Below are 23,557 nucleotides of genomic sequence, written 5' to 3' on the forward strand. Positions count from 1 at the left end.
CCGGAAGCAAGGGAGGGATAGAAATCAGGGCACCAGCATGAAGAGGAGGGGAATGGCAGCTGAAAAAGGTGACAATGGGAGGGAACAGAGAGATTTTAGAACCACCAAGGTGAGTGACACTGTGCACAGCAGATTTACTCATCTTGGGGATGAAGTTAGACGGTATCAGGAATAAGTCGAATGAATAGGTAAGTTTAATTGTGACAGAAAGACGTGTTTGAAATAACAGAACAGAAAAAAATGTGACAGGAAAGTGTTACAGGAAGTAAGTGATGCAGTTATACCTCAGATTCGATTCCTCCAATGATCTCCTGTCCAGGTTCCCATTCTCCAATTTTTATCAACTTCAACTCATCTAAAACTCTGCTGCTGATACCTTATCCTGCATATCCCATCGCCTTGTCCTTGCTGACCTATATTGGCTCCTGGTTTCCCAAAGTCTCTAATTTAACATTCTCATTGTGTTTAAATCTCTCCATAGCCTCAATTGCTCCCTATCTCTGTAACCTCCTCCCGCCCCAACAATCTCCCCCAAACTTTGTTCCTCTGACTCTGGCCTCTTGTGCATCCCCGCCCCTTAGGCAGCCATGCATTCAGCTGCCCAGGTCCCAATCTCTGGAATTCCCATCCCAAACCCTTCCACCTTCTCCTTTAAAACCTCCTTAAAACCCACCTTTTGGACCAAGCATTTTGTCATCCATCCTAATCATTCCTTTGGCTCGGCATTTTTTTAAAAAAATGTCATGCCTCTGAATCTCCTTGAGATGCTTTTCATCATTAAAGGTCCACATAAAAGCAAACTGTTGTTTTTATACGATGTGCTTTTAATATACTTGCAAATAATTTCCATGGGAATTTTCTCAATATCCTGCCATAGCTTCAGCAGGAAGTCAGTGGAAATCCTAGAAAAACTGCATAAACGACCATTTACGCCATTTCTCTAGAGTTTCCCCTGATTTTTCACTTACCTTATGGTGAGACATTAGTGAATTCCTGCAACAATTCTACTCCATTTTATTTGGCCCCACTTGATGGACCATTCCCCATTCAATGGAGGGGTTCATTGACCTGTTCTCTTCTCTTCCCCACCCCACCAACGATTCTGCCAATGATATGACAATGTTCCCTCACAATTGAGAAACTATCTGGTCTCTGCTCAGAATCTTTCCAGACAGTACAGATAGGTGTGAACCAAGCTCCGCCTTTCAACAGCACAAAATGCCACAGCATTAATGCACAATGCCACTGCATTATCTTTAGAAGTCTGAAAATTGTTCACTGCCATCATACTGCTGTTATTCTGTAGTAATCTATTGGTAGTCCTGCGATGTTTTATTTCAGCATCATAACAAGCATTATTGGCAGATTTGAGACTGACTTATTCCCACTTCACATTTATAATATGAAACTCAAATAGGTCTAATAGTGGGAATGTAGACTATCAGATAAAATCCAAAAGGCACGAACAGCAAAACTCCTCTTTGGACCTTTCTGGCTCGAAAACCATTAATAAAATCACAAAAATTGTACTAAGTATGATTCATTGCACTCTCGGGAAAAATAAATAACCTTTCAATCTACAGGTCTGAGCATTACTACTCACTGTTATTTCAGAGATGGATGTTAAGAATTTCAGTTCAGTGCTGGTATTGAAATTGAACTCTGTTTGGTACTGTAGGAATTTCTCATCATAAATAAAGATTTCTAGTTCCATTTTTGAACTGACCTGGAAAGTGTATGTTTAAAATTCTCATTTAAAACATACTACTTGAATTTTCCCAAGTCCTTACATACGGCAGACAATTAATCATTGGAACTTCGGTGGTCTAATTTTTTTTTTAAAAAAGTTCCATTGTGTAACTTCCAAACTTCCCTCCCTCAAAAAAATCTTATGCTTTATGATGGTGCAGATTTGCACATGTGCACATTTTTTTTACTGTAGAGAACTAAAATATAGTTATTATAGTTTTTATACTATTTCAGAAGACATTAACTGAAGAATTTTCACACTGTGGGCCATATTCAAAACTACAAACTGCAGCAGCCTGTTGAGAAATGACGTGCCATCGATAATTTCTAAATTACAAGCCATGTGAATAAACATCTGAAATAGACAAAAGAAGCAGAAGATTGATCTTTCACCAGGATGGTGATAAATCCAACTATGGGGGGGGGGTTGATTTCCACTGACTGACATGTAATTAGATTTTCCAGTACATTGTTCCGATTCACCAATGTTAACAAGCACATTTTTTTCTCTGTAGTACAATTGTGATACAATTCTAGCATATTTAACCAAGATTACATGACTATTATTATGCCATTTACACAGCATTGACATCATTCTTCCACGAGCTTCAGTAGTTCTACAAGCTGCAAATGCTTGCCAAACTATATGTATCTAAACACTGCCATGGCAGTAAACTGTTCCTCATCATGCTTAGTTTTTTCTTTTCTTCCCACTGATTTGAAAGACTGAAATACAACATTTAAGCTATGTGAGGGTAGAAAACAGTTCAATGCTGAAGATGTTATATGGCAATAGACTAATAACTTCAAAATGAAAATCCTGTTTTGCAACACTGTTGGCTAAAATGAACGAAAGCAAATGCTCTTCCTTGAATCCAAGTCCTTCATCAGGAATTCAATTACCTGAGTGCTGATGGACGTGGTTCCATCTGTTGCCTCCACTGTCAAGTTGTAATTTGATTTCTGTTCTGCATCAAGTGGTGTAGCAACAATGATGGTTCCACTACCTTTGTCCACATCAAATCGGCTGTCATAGTTGCCACCTGGGTTTTAAGGATATGAAAAGGTAGATATAAAAAAATCAGCAGATTTTGTTCAGCTATCAGATTGTATGTAAATAAAAAAAAATTGGTCTTGTTTCACTGAGCATGCAGAAGGATATAAGGGATGAATCCCGTCCAACATAACTTCAGCAGAGAAACAGCTTGACGCAGGAATTCACCCCTTTCTTTCCTAATAATTTTAAGTCAATTTTGATTTTGCTTCTTTTTTTTAAAATGAGGAACTTTAGAGATATGGGAGGCTTTTTGTTTTAACTAGTGCTTCAACAGTGTCAGAACTACACTTTATTTTCACAATTAAAATATCTCCAAATTTCTTGTTTCAAAACAAGGTAAACAAGAGAACAGACCATTATGAAATATACAATAAATATTGGGAAGATCGAAGCCATTGTCTTCGGTCCAAGCCACAAACTTCGTTCCCTAGCCACCGACGCCATCCATCTTCCTGGCCATTGTCTGAGACTGAACCAGACCGTTTGCAACCTTGGCGTCCTATTTGACCCAGAGATGAGCCTCCGACCACATATCCGCTCCATCACCAAGAGAGCCTAATTCTACCTCCGTAACACTGCCCGTCTCCGCCCCTCTCTCAGCTCATCTGCTGCTGAAACCCTCGTCCATGCCCTTGTTACCTCTATACTCGACTATTCCAATGCTCTCCCGGTCGACCGCCCATCTTCCACCCTCCATAAACTTGAGCTCATCCAAAATTCTGTTGTCCATATACTAACTTGCACCAAGTCCCCTTCACCCTTGTGCTTGCTGACCTACATTGGCTCCCGGTCCGGCAATGCTTCGATTTTAAAATTCTAATCTTTATTTTCAAATCCCTCCATGGCCTCGCTCCTCCCTATTTCTGTAACTTCCTCTAGCCCCACAACCCTCTGAGATCTTTGCGTTCCTCCAATTCTGGCCTCTTGTCCATCCCCAATTTTAATAGCTCCACCACTGGAGGCTGTGCCTAAAATCTTATTTTAGACATTAGCAATTTAAGTTGCTGAGACAAAAAGGCAGGATACTTTTTCCAGAAAGCATTTTCAGTGATTCAGTTGGCTCATCAGCAAACTGTGACAACAAAAGTTGACAAAATAGTCTTTTGTAATTATATATGTTTACATATGGATTTTCATTATAAATGTTGATATAGATAGTTTCAATGTTAAATGTTGAGATCAAAGCATGACTCATGAATTAAAGTTTGTGGATGAGAATTGCATGCTATATAAAAGATTCTTAACATATATAGATATGTTTTTTCCTTTTCATTCAATGTGGATTATAAAGAACCCTGAAACAAGTTCAAAATAGGAAATCATTAAACTGTTTAGTTCATTGCTTCTCCTTTTACCATAATTATCAAAATGCAAATGATTAATAGTTTCAGCAATTCTTTCTGGGGTTTTACCATCTGCCTTTGCAGATTTTTACTGAACAACTACTCAATGAACCTCCAACATAATTGACAGATAACCACTGCTTAGCACACAAAATCGATTCTGAACTAAGTCTGAAAATATGCATGCAATGATTATGTTCATTCTGAGCCAATTGTTTCATGCTCACAGATGGTTTGTTAAAACTTTAGAAAAACACATGCTGAATACTGGTGCAATACATGGGAATAAAATTTCTCAAAGTTTTTAGAAAAAGCAAATTTCAAGACCTGCTCGTCATAAGATGAAGTAACTTTTTTTTAAAAACTAAGTTATGCATATCAGTATACTGCAGCATTCCTAGGGAATCAATGTGCAACATCAAATTGCGTAGAAACACGAGTTTAATTCAGCCCATCGAGCTTGTTCTGCCATTCAATCAGATCATGGCTGATCTATACCTCAACTCCATTCTCCTGCCTTTGATCCATATCCCTTGATACCTTACCTAACAGAAATTTATCAATCTCAGTCTTGCAAATTTCAATTGACTGAACATTGAAAGCCTTTTGGGAGAGAGTGTTCCTTTGTGTGAAAGTGTTTTCTGATTTCACTACTAAATGGCCTAGCTCTAATTTTAAGATTATGCCTTCTTGTTCTGGATTCCCCCACCAGAGGAAATAAGTTTGTGTATCTATTCTACTGAATCCCTTTATCATTTTAAACTCATCAGTTAGATCACCCCTCACCCTTCTAAACTCATGGGAGTTCAAGCGAAGTTAATGCAACCAGTCGTCATAATTTAACCCTTTAAGCCCCAGTATCATTCTTGCAAATATTCCACGAAAAACTCTATTTAAGAATAATAATCTGAATTTCAAATTGATTTTGACACTATTTGCAAAAAATAATAATCATGTTAAAGATCAATCTGTAAAATGCTGAAGTTACTACATTTCTTTAAACTATAGTATTTCTAAATAGCATTGTGGCAGAGCTTTTGTAGGTCAACTATGATCAGCATAGTATTGCTATTCTAAATTCTTTTAAAAGTCCACTAAAAATAACTGGTTTTAAATATAAACATCAACTTGTATTATTTTCATTTGCAAACGTCTGCTGGGGCAAAGTATATTGCATTTTAGAAGCCAATTTGTGTATGTGCGAATGGGATTTACTGGTGTACATTCAATAAATACTTACAAATTTAAAAATAACCATAATCTTTTTTCTTTATAAATACAAAAAGTTAATTGTAATTAATGATTGCTAGTACGCTATAGAACTTCCCTCCAACCAAAACCAAGAGCTATATACAAAACTTCCAAACCCTCAACAAAGGGTTTGGTTAGTACTGAACAGTGGAAAGTTCTGGTAGTAATGATCTATGCTGAATACTTTAACTCTAATCTCTCCAATGCTAATGTTTTATATATGATACATTATCAGGTTTACCTCTGAACAATGAATGGTTTTAGTAAATGTTGTTGCATCTGCAAAGTACAATTATAGAACACCCTTTTTCCTAGTTAGTTATCAGTGAAATTGAAGCTAACCTCGTCAGCTCCCGTAAACACGTACACACCCACTGGCTTTGATTCATGTCAACTTGCCATGTACCACCTCAGGCTAAGTTGAGCAGTGCAAAATGTTGGTACATTGCCTCAAGGTCAGCTTCCTCCCCCCTCCCCCCATCAACTCTATCCTCAAAACAGTTTTCTTTCACCTCAATAGCACTGCTAGCCTCTGCCCTTCCTCTTCCCCTCTATAGCTGAAACCTTTATCTACCTCTTCATTACCTCAAAACTAAATTTCTCCAACTAGCTAGCCTCACCATCCTGCTACTCAGCCAAAATGTCACAATCTATATCCTTACCATTCCAAGGCCCACACCCCTATCATTCTTGTTCTCCTTGAATGCAGTCTCTTCTCCTGACACTGGACTACTTTTCGTTTCCCACTCCGTCTGCTCCTTTACCAGTGGGTCTCTGCCCTCAAATTGTCCTCGGTACCTCTACCTCATCACTTCCCTCCCCACCTTCATAAACATCTCTTGAAATAATGCTTCCCTCAACGACTCTTTTTCCTTATTCCTCTCCCAATCGATATTTGTCCAATAGCCTGTAAAGCGATTTCAGACATCTTTCTGCATGTGAGGAACACTGTACATATAGAAGTTGTTGTTTTAAGCAAGGAAATTATGTGGTTGAGTGGGAGAATTCATTTTCAAAATGTTACAAAAGCTTGTCTATATGTAGGTGCCATCAGGCAGTTACTGTAATAAGTCTACACTATTGCAGAAAGTAATTTTGGAAGATCTATAAAGCTGTTAGGAGAAAGCCAATGGAAGATCAAGGCATATATTGCACAAAATACTTACACTGAAGATCAGAGAATTTAAAAGGTTTAATTTTGTCAGTTCATTTTCTGTTATTGTAGTTTTAAATGCAAATATTTTACTCCCTTAATTAATTGCCAATTTTCAAAAACAGCTATTGTCCAACTGGTGGTTTTAAAGGTAACTCATGAGATAAAAATTTAAATAGCATAACCAATTATAACTGAACAACTACTTTGTATAACTTTAGTTTTCACTAGAAATATTTTTAACAGCTGATGAGAAAAGGCCAGTTTGGTTAATCATTAGCTAATTGCATTTAGGCAACCGTACAGTGTATATTTACTCTGACTTTAACACACCATGGATCATTTCGGGAAGTAAAGCAAAGTGGTAAAACAGACCCTGTAGTGCTCTAAAATATACAACTGTATTCCTAATTGTTATGCTACTATCTTCCCGGTAGTTATACCAGTGGGACATGATTCAATTTAAAATGATCAGTTACATCATGATGGAGCTCGGAAAAATAACATTGAAGTCATCAGTAAAATGGTACGAATTTAATTGATGGATTTATTAATAACTTTAGGTATAAATGTATCACTTAATTTTAATTATTCGATCCACCCATTTATCATCTGTAATGGTATGTTCCAACAGAATGTTATATCTGTAGTTACTATGAGTCACTGAGAGGTGGCAATCTAAGCATCCAATTTGGATTTACACCACAGAGTAGGCAAAACTTGATTGCTCCCTTGATTATTAAAAGTTGCCTTCCAATCAAGAATCAAAAAGCTTAAATAGCTGATCAATCTGATATCATTTTATATCTTAAATAGAATTCTGAATTTACTTTTCGTTGTTAATTCTTTCAACTTCATCACTAATGCAAAACAGAACAAGGTTATGAAACTGAATGAAACAAAAATTTGTTTGGGAGAGAAGCTGTAACTCTAGTTTTCAGCCAATATTTGCATTGTTTTATATATAGATACTAGTCAATGTCTTATGGTTGTACACATGGGAAATCAGGACCAAGGGTAGTTTTCAGGGAAAGCTGGGTTAGAAGGAAGGGATATCTGGACCAGGGCATACAGACATAATTCAGTCCCGATTTTAAAGTTACAGCTTCTGTCCTTACATTTATATTTCCATTATAGATTCCTACGTCCACATTTATATTATAAACTGCCTATGTAAACTTGTCCTGTTGTAATTACACCCTCCTGCCAGTGGTGGTGCTGCAGCACTCCATTGACGAGAGGGGAGTAATTACAGCCTGACAAGTTTACCTGGGCACTTTCCATTACAAATGTGGACATAGGAAAGTATAATCGAAAGAGTTAATAGAAAGTACGCTCAGATGTAAGATTTTTAATATTCAGATAAACAGATATAGTAGAGAACTGGATTAAACACAAAAGCAGCATTATATGCAACCAATGAAAACATAAAACGTATTTAACTTGCTAACTCAGTGACACATATATGGGTGTAAGTTATTTTTAGGCAACATTTTTTCTTAGTTTATGAATAGAACAAAAACAAGAATACCATTTCCATTACTAAATCTAATTAGTAGATCTCATAATGTAGTACCAAAGCATAATTATGAGATGGCAGCAGATACCTTCTGCTGTACAGTTCAGGTCACAAGCCATCTGAAAGATATAAAACATTTCTCTAGCTTGTTTGTCACCTTGCAGAGCCAGAAACACAGTCGAAGACAGAAAAGGCAGCAAGGATAGAAAAGAAAAGAAATGAGATTAGTTAATGAGAATCTAGTTAAAAGTGAGATTCATAATAGAGGTAGACTAAAGAAATCCATTATAGGGGTAATTCCACAATCCGGTGCTCCCAATGGGGATTAATGGGTGAAAAATCACAGGCTGTGCACCTGTAATTTCCAGAGATGCATTCCTTTTGAGCGCTGCTCCCCTCTGGGTGGGTCGGATTGCAGAGTTACCCTTCATTTTCCAGCTTTTAAGCAAACTGCAATTTACAGATTAGCATGCACATGTTTGCACTAAATAAACATAATGACAAGGTCAGTGCCTTTAATGAACACAATCAACAATTCTGAAACATTTGATTTAGTATAGCAGATAGCAGAGTAAGACAATAGGACAAGATAAAATTATGAATCTGATTTTCAGAAAAATGTATTTTGATTAGATTTATATTGTTAGTACTATTATAAACTTATAGCTTGTTCAGTTTACAAACTGGACATTGAATTTGTAGGTGTCATTGTAGGTACAGTGCAGCAGATGGCCATTTGACCCATCATGCCTGCTCTTCAAAAGCGCTATCCAATTTGTCCCATTCTCCTGCTCTTTCCCCATAGCCCCGTCATTTTTTTCCCTTCAAGTATTTATCTAATTCCCTTTTGGTAGTTACTATTGAATCTCTTTCTACCTCCCTTTATATATGTAAATTCAGTAACTTCTATGTCCAGGCTGTCAATTAAATTTTGTAAACCACCAGTTTGGGGTATGGACATGTTAGAGGCAGCATTGTTTATTGTTCCTGAGGTATTTTATATAACTTTCCATGTGTTCATTTAAGCATTTCTATGCACTGAATAATATATTCATAATCAAACTTATTCAAGGAAACAAAATAATGTATGAGAAATCAATTAAAAGATGCATTAAGTTTAAACGAAAAAGCAAACTCTGTAGCAGTTCAATTAGTTTATTGATGAAGTAATTGAACCACAGAGACCAAGAAGGTCCTAGGTACCACTGATTTGGCTGATCTCACTCAGAAAGTAGGAGGGCACTATAATAATCTACTATGCCTCTAGGTTATGGTAGCAAAAATTGATCAGGGTTTCTGCTCCTGATTGCTATCCAACAAATCCTGTGGGAAGTGCCGTGTGGAGATAGGACTGAGCTCAGCTGTGGCCCCCCTCCCCCCATAGTCAAGTTGCCAGCCAACATTCACCGTCAAGGCTTGCATATGAGCAATAACCACACTCCACGACACTAAAAGAAAATAACAATTCTTCAGAAGTCCATGGCATAGGGGATGGCTTGGGTCTCACGATCCACTCAAGGTGACAAGTTACGAATTATTTCTGAAGACGTCCATTATCCAACGTGTAGGCAAGCTACTGGAGGGCAACTTGCGCCCACTGAAGAGTACCCCAGAAGAGAGTTGACGTATTCAAAAGAAGAGATGGGAGAAAAGTTGACAAGAAAAAAAGAGAAATCAAAATAAATTTGTACCCAAGGAAACTCAATTAAATATTGTAAAGTGGTCAATTTGGAAAGATCCAATAGTGTTATGTTTTATATGTAATTCATTACAACCTAACTGGAGAGAGAGAGAGAGAGAGAGAGTCATCACATTCCTTACCAGTGATATCAAACCAGAGGGTAGTGCCAGCAGGTTCAACAGCAATGACTCCAACCATGTGAGTAACTGGATCACTCTCCATTACACTAAAGGAAAATGAAGATTCTTCAAAATTCCACGGCACAGAGGATGGCTTGGGTTTCACAATCCACTCAACGTGCAGCCGAGTTGCAGATGATTTCTGAGGACGTCCATTATCAACAGCTTTAATCTGTCAAAAAATATGAATCTTTTAACTGAAAACCCGAATGCATATTGCTTAAGAAAATATAATTGTACAATTCATTATGTATAAATAAATGGTACAATGTCACTTCTTCTAGTTTCCACATGTCCAGTTATCCCTCTACTTTGACAGCAGCAATAACAACTCGCACTTTGAGCCTTTACCGTAATAAAACGAAAGCAGGAGTGCTCTTCCCGACTCCACATTAAAGGAATCGAGCGTCACTGCTCGCCCTGCACCCCATCACCGCCGTGCTCTGCGCCTCTGCCTTCCCCCCGCTCCGCCCCCATACTCAGTCCTTCCACCTCATTGCCACCGTTCCCCGCAATTCCCGGACCTGATCCCTATCCCAACCTCGGTCCCGAACCCACTTACTTCAGGGCTGCTGCGACGCTAGCAGCAGCCCGTTCTTGCACTCCTCTTCACTGGGGGGCTCTCATTGCCGGTTCCATTAAAATGAGGCTCAAGATCAAGGGAGCCTCTTGCTTCACCATTCAGACGCAGGGAAGGAACCTTGCACCCCCGCTTGCCCAAAAATGGGCGCTCCCGAATTTATGGGCCTATGTATCTGAACTTAATGCACATAGATATAAATATGTATATATATATACATACACACTCACTGTAAGAATATCATATTCCCCTGCTGCAGAAAACTTCTTGCATGAGACAACACCAGTTTTAGGCTCAATGAAGAACTTGCCCTGTTCATCTCCCTCTTCAATACTGTAAGATATCTCTGCATTTGGACCCTCATCTTTATCAGCAGCGATGACTCTAAAGATGGGTTCCCGCTTAACGGATTTCTCTCGTTCTGGTTTTATTCGCTCTGGCAGTTTGATTTTGTAGAACTTCTGCAAGAACTGAGGTTTGTTGTCATTTTCATCCAAAACCTTTACTATAACTCTAGCAATGGTAGATTTTGGGGTGCTGCCATTGTCAGTAATTGTCACCTGTTAAAACAGCAGGAAAACAAAACACATTATAGTCAGTATTAGTTATAAAAAGCATTTAAATCATCTAATTTTACACTAGAAGTAGAAGAAAATATGCTCATAGGTCCAAAATAAGTTTCAACATGTAAAGTGTTTATTGCTGGACCAAATAAAACATTTTTTCTTATTTTTGCTTTACTGTAAGCAATCTGCAACCAGTAATTTCAATACCTTGCAGCAGTGATCAGCATTTGTACACTGGAAGGTGGAAAGGGGAATGGCAAATCAGAGCACAAACACTATAGTTTAAATTTTAACATGAGGCACATAAACCTGTGGGATTTCAGGTTTCAAAAGGGGAGTGCATTTATTTAAATCAGCAGACTGGAAATTTCTTTGAAGTGGGCAAGAAAAAGGCTGAGTAATGTCAGAGATTGGGTTCCACCATTCCTTTTCACCTTTGGGATCTCTCTATGATCCCAAGCAAATTGATCAGATCAAACCTTCTCCAGGGCTGGAAGTAAAATACGTTTGAGCAATCTCAACCAACTTCCATGCAGGTAAATGTCCACAGCATAAAACTTTCCACAAATCAGTGCTAATTGACAATTCTGTTCAAAACAGACACGAGAATGGTTTGTGTAGGGAGCAAATAAATTCCTACTGGTGTGGTAATGGGTGCACATGACTGGGTATGTTAAAGAGAGCTCTACATTACATAAGGCCTTACCATACTTGACCTGGGAGTCCTCGATGCTGATGTTGGGAGATGAAAGTGCTAATAAGTGATTCATTTCCCAGCATTGACATCTCTCACCTTGATGAGCACAACAAAACCAACAAAAATGTAAATCAGCTTAAAAGATGTAAATTATATACCGAATTCATAGTTAGCAGTGATATTCACCCTTGCCAAATATTGAACTCTAGTTCCTGAACAAACTATGAAAGAAGTTATCTTTTAAAAGCCAACCACTATTCTCACAGTCAGTTCAATTTCACTGCTTTTTACAGACAATACAAAGTGACATCAAAAGCATCCATTGCAAACCAAATATACTAGTTCTATTCATCTTCATTTATTTGATCACAACTTCTCAACACCTAAACATACAGTGGCATCAATTTTCATCCCAATTTTCAGCTCGGAATGGGGTGGTAGTGCGCTCAAAATCAGAGTGCAGAACCTAGTACCCCATTCCCACTGTTATTGTGCCTGCCTTCAGATAGCCCACCGGAAACAGGAAGGACCTTCATTATACGATGCAAACCAGGGTCTTATGACGTCAACAGGACCCCAATTAAATATGCATGTACCAATGGGAGTAGTGTGTGCTCTGCCCAGTGCTACTGCACATAGAGCAGCCTAACCAGCTGTCCTTAAAGGGGCCTCTGGTGGCCACTTCAAATATAAGGCAGGTAGGTCTTCTAGTGATTCTTATGGAACTTGGAGGAGCAGTAATATTCCCCTAGCCCCACAAAAATTGACCCATCCAATGCCTGATCCTCCACGGCCCTTCCCGGGGATTGCCTCCCCTGCTCCTTTAATCAGAAAACGATGGCTCAGCTCCATGGAGGAGCCACCTGATCTTCCCCATGCCATCAGCGAGCTGCCTGTCAGCACCCCAAACACGTGGGCAAATTAAAATATTGCCCCGACCACAAAAATGGTTCAGGCCTCTCACTGGGGTCGATCGTTCAGCCTTTTGCCTGCCCAACGTGCACCACACATGAAAATCTACCTCGCACCCCCACCCCTATATTTTATCAACTGCAGATGAGGGGGAAAAATTCCTGCCCTTATTATAATTTTACTGGAAAAATTGGTATGACTATAAAGTGGTGTTCCATGCTTACATGATTTTTCCTTCAGTAAAATTAGCAAAGACAGGAATGTCACCGACTGTAGCTTGTTTGCTCATTTCAAAAGGCAGCTGCTTTGGGTGTCTGCCAGTAACTCAGCCTATAAAACTAGCATGTTAGATCTTTCTGCATACAGATGATTGAAATGACTGGACTCTAATTGTGGCATAAATGAGTAATAATTAAATGGCATTTTATGCACATTTTTTAATAATTCAATTTAAATTATTGCAATACTTTTAAAACAAGAACTGAAACATAAATCAGCAGTTATGTCTGCTATTGATACTGCATGAATAAGAATGATGCTTTCCACCAGAAATATTTTTCAAAACAACTGTTTAATTTTGAGCAGACAAACTGAAAATAAAACAGAATAAAAAAAACTATTGATGTTAGAAATTTGAAGCAAAAACAAAGTTTTGGGTAAATACAGATCTATCAGCATCTGAATGAAGACAGATGAACATTTTGAGTAAAGACTCTTTGCCAGATGAAGAGTCTCCACCCAGAATGTCTTTCTCTTTTCAGGTACTGATGGATCTATATATTCCATTTTCATTGCAAACAAAACTATAACTTCAAATTATGTTTTACACTATGAATTTCTTGGATCTAATTTCGGTTTAGTTGAAGGGTATCAGGACCAGTCTGCACATATTTAATCCAACTGTCAACAGCTTCTGTGCATTCTACACTCAGGAATACCCAAGAGCTCCAAAAATGTTATATTTCTTTCATTCCCAGACACAAAGGCATTCAGAGCACTTTTTCAATTTGCACTAAAAGGAGGCTGGTTTTTCTTCTCCTTTAATCCTTCCCCACCCCCACCACCCATATTTGTTTTATTAAACAGCCAAGTATTTTACTGGACAGTAGGAAACAGACATATGATCACATTCTGGACAGATACTACTACCATGATATATGTCATGTTAGTCAATAACCATTTATGTACTAAACAAAGGCATATGACCAGATTTAGTCAATGGACATTTAATTCTGCTTAACAGATGTGCACCATTTGGCTCCCCTTCTAATTACATTACCATCCTGCTAAAGACTGCCCAGAAAGTACAAAATTACCTGAACTATTCTTTAAAATATCAGATTTCAAACTCATCTATTACTATTTGACTTCACATCCATTGTGCCTAATTTCATTTGGTTAACAACGCACTAGCATTACCAGTGAAAGAGTTTCATCAGATAAAAAATAAGACAGCAGACAGGTATTGTGCAGGTGAAAAAATGTCTTACCTGTTAACACAAAGGATCTTTACACTAAGCTATTTCTTCTTGAAATTATGTTATCAGGTAAAAGTGATTGTAGTGAGAAAGACAGCTAAACGCGACAAAACACAGCCCAAGTAACAAATGGATTGTCAGCTTATGAATAAGCAAACCTCAAAACACAAAGGAAACATTTCAACTTCATGCTGAATAGCAGCTGATAATTAAAGTACTATCCACAATCTGTAGCCAGGTAAGAAGAACAAACTTGACAAAGAACCAGTCAGTATATATTGAAAAGATAAATAGGTACCTTTACAGCAATTGTAACTTGAACCTAGTCACAGTTACCTACGAAACCCATTCAAATCAATTGGTGCGTAGGAAAAAAGGAACATATGAACAAAAGTAGGCCATTCAGCCCCTCAAGCCTGTTCTGCCATTCAATTAGATTATGGCTGATCTGTACCTCAACTCCATTTACCCATTTTTTTCCCATATCCCTTAATACCCTTTTACCCATCAGAAAATATATCAATCTCAGTCTTGAAAAATTTCAATTGACCCAACATCCACAACATATCGGTGGAACGAGTTCGATTTCCACTGCCCTGTGCGTGAAAAATTGCTGCCTGATTTCACTCCTAAATGGCCTCACTCTAATTTTAACATAATGCACTCTTGTTCTGTATTCCCCCACCCGAGGAAATAACTTCTCTGTATCTACTCTATCAAATCCTTTTATCACTGTAAATGCTTCAATTAGATCACCCTTCAACCTTCTAAACACAAGGGAATACAACCCAAGTTTATTAAACCTGTCCCACTAATTTAACCCTTTAAGCCCTAGTATCATTCTGGTAAATCTGTTCCGTATGCCTCCCAAGGCCAATATATCTTTCCTGAGGTTCAATGCCCAAAACTGAATGCATACTCCAGATTGGGTCTGACCAAGGCTCTGTACAACTGAAGCATCACTTCCTCACTTTTGTACTCCAACCCCCTTGAGATAACGGCCAACATTCTATTAAACTTTTTGTACCTGTGCACTAGCGTTCAGTGATTTGTGTAGATGGACTACTAAATTTCTTTGCTCCTAGTCTCACTATTAAGAAAATATTTTGATTTACAGTTCTCGGGTCCAAAGTAGATGACCTCACACTTCCCCACATTGAATTCCATCTGCCATAGTTTTTCCCACTCCCTTTGTAACATCCTGCTCCCACCTACACAACTTACGATGCCTCCTAACTTAGTGTAATCTGCAAACTTGGATGTACGACTCTCTATTCCTTCATCCAAGTCATTAACAGATATCGCGAAAAGCTGAGGCCTCAGTACAGATCCCTGGGGAATACCACTTGTCACATCCCACCATTCAGAGAACAAACACTTTGGGCTCGATTTTACCACCCGCTATCGGGTGCGTTCTCGGCGGGGGGGCCCCGAAAATCGGGAAATCCAGGAGTGGGACCGGATCCCGCCTCGATCCCGCCCACTTCCGGGTTCCCCGCTGACGCGCCGGTGTGCGCGCGCAGCCCCCGCTGGTGGGAATCCCGCAGGCAATTAAAGCCAGCGGGATGCCACTTGACAATATTTAGTTAGGTATTTCAGGTCTTTAACTGACCTGATTAAGGGACTATGTGGGATTTTTGAACAGCATGGGCCCGATTTTACCAGGTGTGCGGGTTGGCAGCGGGTGGTCAGTCGGGCTCGAGGAAAACGCGCCGTGCGAATTGAGTGATTTGCTCGCGCGATCGCGGGATGACTGATGTAATTAGCCGGCAGTTACGGGTGCCGCGATCGCGCGAGCAACGCACTCAATTCGCACGGCGCGTTTTCCTCGAGCCCGACTGACCACCCGCTGCCAACCCGCACCCCTGGTAAAATCGGGCCCATGCTGTTCAAAAATCCCACATGGTCCCTTAATCAGGTCAGTTAATGATCTGAAATACCTAACTAAATATTGTCAAGTGGCATCCCGCTGGCTTTAATTGCCTGCAGGATTCCCACCAGCGGGGGCTGCGCGCGCATGCCGGCGCGTCAGCGGGGAACCCGGAAGTGGGCGGGATCCGGTCCCACTCCTGGATTTCCCGATTTTCGGGGCCCCCCCGCCGAGAACGCACCCGATAGCGGGTGGTAAAATCGAGCCCAAAGTGTTTGTTCTCTGAATGGTGGGATGTGACAAGTGGTATTCCCCAGGGATCTGTACTGAGGCCTCAGCTTTTCGCGATATCTGTTAATGACTTGGATGAAGGAATAGACGTCTGAGCGATGGTGGAGCTCTATTTAAAGGGGCAGTCCACCAAAGCCCCTCCAGCCACAAACTATACTCCATGAAGGATGGAGGAGCGCTGGGGTAAGGCTGCTCCCCGTTTCACAGACCACGCCCCCCAGGTGCTGCTGGACGGGGTCCGCATGAGGAGGGAGACGCTGTTCCCCACGGATGGAAGGAGGTGCCCTGCCAGCGCCACCAAGAGGGCATGGGAGGAGGTGGCCGCGGAGGTCACAAGCAGGGGAAACACCACCCGCACTTGGATGCAGTGCCGCAAGAGATTCAATGATCTCACCAGGTCCGGGAAGGTGAGTACACTAACGCACTCTGCGTCACTCCGTCTTCCACATCACCTCAAACACCTCACAACCCCATCTCCACTGACAGCACAGCGCTCCTGCACCAATCCTCACAGCCACCCAACTATCATTCTCACAGTGCCTGCACGTACCCACCGTCCCTGTCCCCACTCGACCACTACTACACACCCCAATGCCCATACAATGGGATGGCCATGTGGCACACGCATCCTCCCATCCATCTGGCACACGCTCAACCCACTCACACCAATGCTTGAAGCGTCTCACATTGCAATCATCACTCAATAACGTTTTTGTGTTTTGCCCTCACAGGAGAAGAGGGCCAGGAACGCACGCGATAGGGCACGCACCGGAGGGGGCCCGCCACACGAGGTGGCTCTGACAGACGCCGAGGTCGAGGCACTGGAGATCAGCCGCACGCTGCATTGCCTGTCGGTGGCGGATGGCGAGTCTGGTTCTGGCGAAACGGCCGGTAAGGGAAAGCTGGCACTCATGACTCATGAGCGCGAATGATCTTAGCATCACATGGCATATGCCGCACCGCCACATTTGGTCACATGCCTGATATTGCCCTCTGTTCTCTTGCAGGACCGTCTGTGATCGACGTTTCGGTTGAGGGCGATTCCTCAGAGGACATGCCCGTCTCTGAGGGTGCATCGTCACACATGAGCCTTGCATCCACCAGCGCAGATACACACACCTCGGTGGGTCCCCCCCCTCAGTTAGTTGGGATTGCACATGGTGAGTCACCGCGCACACGTGAGCATGAGCAGACCCTGGTGGCCATGAGAGGGAAGATGGTGAACGGGGAAATGGAAGTGTGGACGCTACTCAAGGCGCCCCCACGTCTCACCCGTTGCCCCCCTCTCAACCAGTGCCCGCAATAGTCCATCCTCTCCAGGTGGCCGAGTCTGCCCCTGCACAGGTGCAGGAGGAGCAGTCTGTGGAGGTGCCCTCACGGGCACCGAAACCCAGGGGGCGTCGGCCCAAAGCATCTACCAGGTCAGGGCACGAACAGGCCAACCTGCCACCACCTCTGCTGGAGCCACAGGGGTAGCACCACGTAGGGGTACCCGGAAACGAAAGCCTAAAGTTCTGTGAGCACACAGGGATTGCACCAGGGTGTTTGTCTATTTGTTTTTTTTTAATTTCCACTCTTTGAATGTCAACACAAAATAAACTCACTTTTTCTCACCAATGCAGCCACCTCTTGTCCATAATTCTGCGGCTTGTGAAATATGTCCCTTCCGTGCGCCTCATCATGATGACGACCACCCCGTCCCACCCATTGGGCATAATACAGTGGGTGCAGGTGTAAAGGCACCACTCTTCTGTGGGGGGAGCCTGTATGGACCCTCGTCTGTGCACGTTATGACATGTGAACGCCTCATACAGTGTGATGCTAGGAGAACCGTTGGCATATGAGTGCCTCCCTGGCATGACGAGCACGCAGGTGAGCCGGTGTTCGGCCCATGGGTCGTTCCTCCTCCTCTCCCTCTTCCTCCTCCTCATTGTCGTCCTCAATGTGGGTGGCGGGTGTGCATGGGGCCTCCTCGGGCGGCACCCCTCTCTGTCGTGCCATGTTATGCAGGGCACAGCAGACAATTATAATTCGTCCCACTCGGAGTGGCGTGTATTGGAGCGCTCCCCCGGAACGATCAAGGCACCTGAAGCGCGTCTTGAGCAGCCCTATAGCCTGCTCAATTGTAGACCTGGTAGCAATGTGGCTGTCATTACACCGACGCTGCGGCTCGGTAATGGGGTTCCTCAGAGGTGTCATAAGCCACGTGTGCAGGGGATATCCCTTGTCGCCGAGGAGCCAGCCGTTGCCGGCGTTGGGTGCGTGGAAGAGGGGCGGGACGGTGGACTCCCTGAGGACGAAGGCATCGTGGCAGCTGCCAGGGTATCTGGCGCACACGTGTAGGAATCTCTGGCGGTGGTCACAAATGAGCTGGGCGTTCATGGAGTGATACCCTTTCCTGTTGATGAACAGCCCTGGCTCATGTGGAGGTGCCCGTATTGCTATGTGGGTGCAATCGATTACACCCTGCACCCGTGGGAAGCCAGCCACAGAATGGAATCCAACCGCCCTCTCCGTCTGGCTGCGCTCATCCATGGCGAAGTTGATGTAGGTCGAGGCCCTGCGGAACAACCCATCGGTGACCTGCCTTATGCACTCGTGTGCAGACGACTGACAGACCCCGGTGATGTCCCCCGTGGCACCCTGGAAGGATCCAGAGGTGAAGAAGTTGAGGGCAGTGGTGACTTTGACGGCGACGAGTAAGAAGATGCTGCTTGGTCCATCCGGGAGCAGCTCGTCATTAAGGAGGCTGCAGATGTCGGCGACTACCTGGCGAGTGACTCTGAGCCTACATATGCACTGCTGCTCAGAGAGGTCCATGAAGCTGAGCCTCGGTCTGTAGACCCTGTGCGGAGGGTAGTGCCTCCTGCGACGCATCTCTCTCTGCGGATGCCCTCCATCCTGCTGTGCAGGTGGATGTGCCACAGCACCGTGTTGTGGGGATGCATGTCTCTGAGGCGGACGGCGTGGACTGCGAGGCTGCTGAGGCTGGTCATGCTGCTCGTCCTCCGAGGATGTCAACTTAGCACCCATCTGGCAGGTGTAGGTCTGCGGGGTTTGAGTGGGTATGAGGGGTGATGTGCCAGAGTAGTGTTGGCAGTGCCGAAGGAGATGTGGGGTGGGGGCAGTAATGTGGCAGACGGAGTGTAGGGGAAGGACTACGTGTACTCACTGTGGCTGACCTACTGAGGTCATTGGACCGCCTCCTGCACTGTGTGCAGGTGGGCGATATGCCACCTCGAGCCAGGCCTTCCTGGTGGCGGAAGCTGGCCGCTTCCTCCCGCCCGCCGGGTGGAAGATCTCTGTCCTCCCCCTCCTCCTCACCCCATGTATTGATACCTGGGGTGAGGCATCATTAAACTGGGAGCAGCCTTCTCCCTGGGCTGCTCCATGCAGTCAACTTTGCTATTGGTTGCAGCATGTGTCAGTGGAGGACTGCCCCTTTAAATAGAGCGCCTCCAGCTGACAGATCTTACTGCACATGTGCAGCTCGCCCGACGCGCAGATCAGCAGCGGGGAACCCGGAGGAGCAGGTAAGTGGATCCAATTAGTGGTTTGCCTGCTACGATCGCGCGGGAAACCCACTAATTTCACCGGGCGCGCTTGCCCATCCGCCGAGAACCCGCAGCCCTGCTAAAATTGGGCCCTTTATCTCTACTCTCTGTCTCCTACCTCTCCACCAATTACTGACCTATGTCACAAGGTTACCTCCAATTCGGCGCGGTCTCATTTTTGCTAATAATCTCTTGTGGAACATTATCAAATGTCTTCTTCAAGTCCATATAGGTAACATCCATAGACGCTCTCCTACCCGCTATGCTAGTGACCTCCTCAAAAAATTCAACCAGATTAGTCAGACATGACTTAACATTCACAAATCCAAGCTGATTTTCTTTGATGATAGATTCAAGTAACTTCCCCACAATTAATGTAAATAATTAAACTTGGTGTAAGAACAAGAAATGCTATTGTACCCCTACTTTGAAAAAAAACATTTTGCTTTTGTGAAGATATATGAAAAGCTACTGGTCATTTTATCACCACATACCAAAACACATAGCAGAGAGATAAAATGACTTGGGACTGGATTTCCCTCATTCTTTTGGTGGCAATCTTAACTTATGTCTCGAGTTACCAACCAGTGGAAATGCTTTCTCCTGATTTAGGAACATAGGAACGTAGGAACAGGAGTAGGCCATTCAGCTCCTCGTGCCTGCTCCGCCATTTGATAAGATCATGGCTGATCTGTGATCTAACTCCATATACCCGCCTTTGGCCCATATCCCTTAATACCTTTGGTTGCCAAAATGCTATCTATCTCACATTTAAATTTAGCAACTGAGCTAGTATCAATTGCCGTTTGCGGAAGAGAGTTCCAAACTTCTACCACCCTTTGTGTGTAGAAATGTTTTCTAATCTCACTCCTAAAAGGTCTGGCTCTAATTTTTAGACTGTGTCCCCTACTCCTAAAATCCCCAACCAGCGGAAATAGTTTCTCTCTATCCACCCTATCTGGTCCCCTTAATATCTTATAAACTTCGATCAGATCACCCCATAACCTTCAAAACTCCAGAGAATACAACCCCAATTTGTGTAATCTCTCCTCATAACTTAACCCTTGAAGTCCGGGTATCAATCTAGCAAACCTACGCTGCACTCCCTCCAAGGCCAATATGTCCTTCCGAAGGTGCGGTGCCCAGAACTGCTCACAGTACTCCAGGTGCGGTCTAACCAGGGTTTTGTATAGCTGCAGCATAACTTCTGCCCCCTTGTACTCTGTCCTCTAGATATAAAGGCCAGCATTCCATTAGCCTTAGTGATTATTTTCTGCACCTGTTCATGACACTTCAATGATTTATGTACCTGAACCCCTAAGTCCCTTTGGACATCCACTGTTTTTAACTTTTCACCATTTAGAAAGTACCCTGTTCTATCCTTTTTTGATCCAAAGTGGATGACCTCACATTTGATAAAATTGAATTCCATTTGCCACAGTTGTGCCCATTCACCTAATCTATCAATATCCCTTTGTAATTTTATGTTTTCATCTACACTGCTTACAATGCCACCAATCTTTGTGTCATCGGCAAACTTAGATATGAGACTTTCTATGCCTTCATCTAAGTCGTTAATAAATATTGTGAATAATTGAGGCCCCAAGACAGATCCCTGCGGGACTCCACTAGTCACATCCTGCCAATGTGAGTACCTACCCATTATCCCTACTTTCTGTCGCCTTTCGCTCAGCCAATTTCCTAACCAAGTCCGTACTTTTCCCTCGATTCCATGGGCTTCTAACTTAGCTAACAGTCTCTAATGTGGGATCTTATCAAATGCCTTCTGGAAGTCCATATAAATAACATCCATTGACATTCCCCTGTCCACTACTTTAGTCATCTCTTCAAAAAATTCGATCAGGTTTGTCAGGCACAACCTACCTTTCACAAATCCATGCTGGCTCTTTCTGATTAACTGAAAATTCTCGAGGTGTTCAGTCACCCTATCCTTAATTATAGACTCCAGCATTTTCCCCACAACAGATGTTAGGCTAACTGGTCTATAATTCCCTGGTTTCTCTCTCTTTCTCTCCTTTCTTAAAAAGCGGAGTGACATTTAATTTCTCAAAACTCCTCAGAATTTTTAAACATTTCTAGGAGATCTCCTCTTTCTAATGAAACGAGCCACAGGGGTAAATTTTAACTTGGGCCGCCTGGCGTAAACAGGGCGGTAGAGGAGTTAGAACCAGTGCCAATGGAATGGGGCTGATCGCTGGGTGGCCGGGGCACCCATCTGTGTCAGGCAGGAGGCCCATTCAATATGCAAATCGGGGTCCCATGGCTACAGTTTTACAGACTGTACAGCTGAATAGGCCCCAAAAAGGAAAATTTTAAATTATTTTTCTGGGGTCAACCCTCCCCCACACCTTTCCCCGGACTTACCTCGCTACCGGCCAGGTGGCCTCTAGGCTAGCTGATATTGCTTCAGTCCGAATCCGGCGAGCTCCATCATGATGCCTGCAGCTCGCTGATTCTAGTTAAATGAGGTATAGGCTCCCAGGACCGCTGGTTTGGCTGCAGAGTGCCTGAAAAAGCTGACCACGGCATGCATGGCACAAGCTGTGGCCAGTCGCAAACCAATTTTTCAAAGGGGCTTGAAACAGGCGTTAGGTCCCCGATTTGCATATGCCACAGGCCCCAACGACAGTTTCAAGCGTGCACCTTGGACGCCTACTGAGCAGCCTGATTCAATATGGCGGGTGGCACACTTGCAGCACGGAATGAGCGTGTACATGGCCGCTGCCATATTGGACCCTTAGGCGCCCATTTTACACCTGTAAAACAGGTGCAGTGTGATCCAATTTCTAGCCCATAATTTCTCTCTAAGCCAAAGGCACAGTCAATGGCTTTATCAACACTCTAGGATGAGTATGAGTTTTAAAATCCCATGGATAAGTCACTAGCCTAGGCTGTCGCATCAGAAAGGAGGACAGGTAATGTAGTCATGATAAAATCGGCAGTAAAATGGTAGCAAATCTTAAAAGACAAATCGTGTACGTATATATTACGTGCATACTAGTAGTTGGCAGAAGGGATTTACTCAGCTTTATTTTGTTAACAACCCTAGACCGAAATGGGTCTAAACTGACAGTCTAATGAATTCTTGAGACACAGTAAAAATTTTAAGAAAGAAAAATACCTCTCCTGTCCAAAAATGTCTTCATTTGTCTGCCCAAAGTCCCTTCATTTTGACTAGCCTTAAAACATTTAAAACACCTTAGCATTTAATAAAATGTCATCCATCAAGAAACAGATTTTTTGAATACCTGTCTAAAGTACACATTCCAAAGGAAAAAGACCTGAAAGCAATACTCTGATCTATCACTCCCAGTAGTGGAATATTTGTACTCTTGTGGAGTAATGAATGACCTTAATTACTACTCATACATGGAAGCTTGGTCATTTAAAGCCAAAGAAAACAAGCTCTATATAGGTAAATTAATTTGCTGTCTGATCATGTACATTTCATACGATGCCCTGAATTCACTCCCTTAGATATCAAACGGATAATTAGGAGAATACAATGGTGCACAGAGCTAACAGGTTTCCTCTCAATGTTCTAAATGTTCGTCTGAAGAATCAAAGCAGCCAAACCAAACTTAAGACGCTTAAGAAATACATCAATTGTAAAATTACCCAAAACACAGTAATGCACTCTGGTACTCAACAATAAT

The 23,557-nt window shown here is 42.6% G+C and overlaps 1 protein-coding gene across 4 annotated transcripts in view; it reads right to left on the reverse strand.

The window, feature by feature from the left end:
- The window catches only part of fat1a (FAT atypical cadherin 1a), a 177,771-nt gene that overhangs the window by 57,730 nt on the left and 96,484 nt on the right, over nt 1-23,557 (reverse strand). For all 4 annotated transcript variants that reach the window (XM_067986812.1, XM_067986807.1, XM_067986800.1 and 1 more), the window contains exons 4-6: nt 10,743-11,072; nt 9,894-10,104; nt 2,653-2,792 (exon numbers count right to left, since the gene is read on the reverse strand). In XM_067986812.1, coding sequence (XP_067842913.1) covers nt 2,653-2,792; nt 9,894-10,104; nt 10,743-11,072 — 681 coding nt within the window. The remainder of the gene's footprint in view (nt 1-2,652; nt 2,793-9,893; nt 10,105-10,742; nt 11,073-23,557) is intronic.

Source organism: Heptranchias perlo, chromosome 1 (genome assembly GCF_035084215.1).
Source record: "Heptranchias perlo isolate sHepPer1 chromosome 1, sHepPer1.hap1, whole genome shotgun sequence".
Classification (NCBI taxonomy): Eukaryota; Metazoa; Chordata; class Chondrichthyes; order Hexanchiformes; family Hexanchidae; genus Heptranchias; species Heptranchias perlo.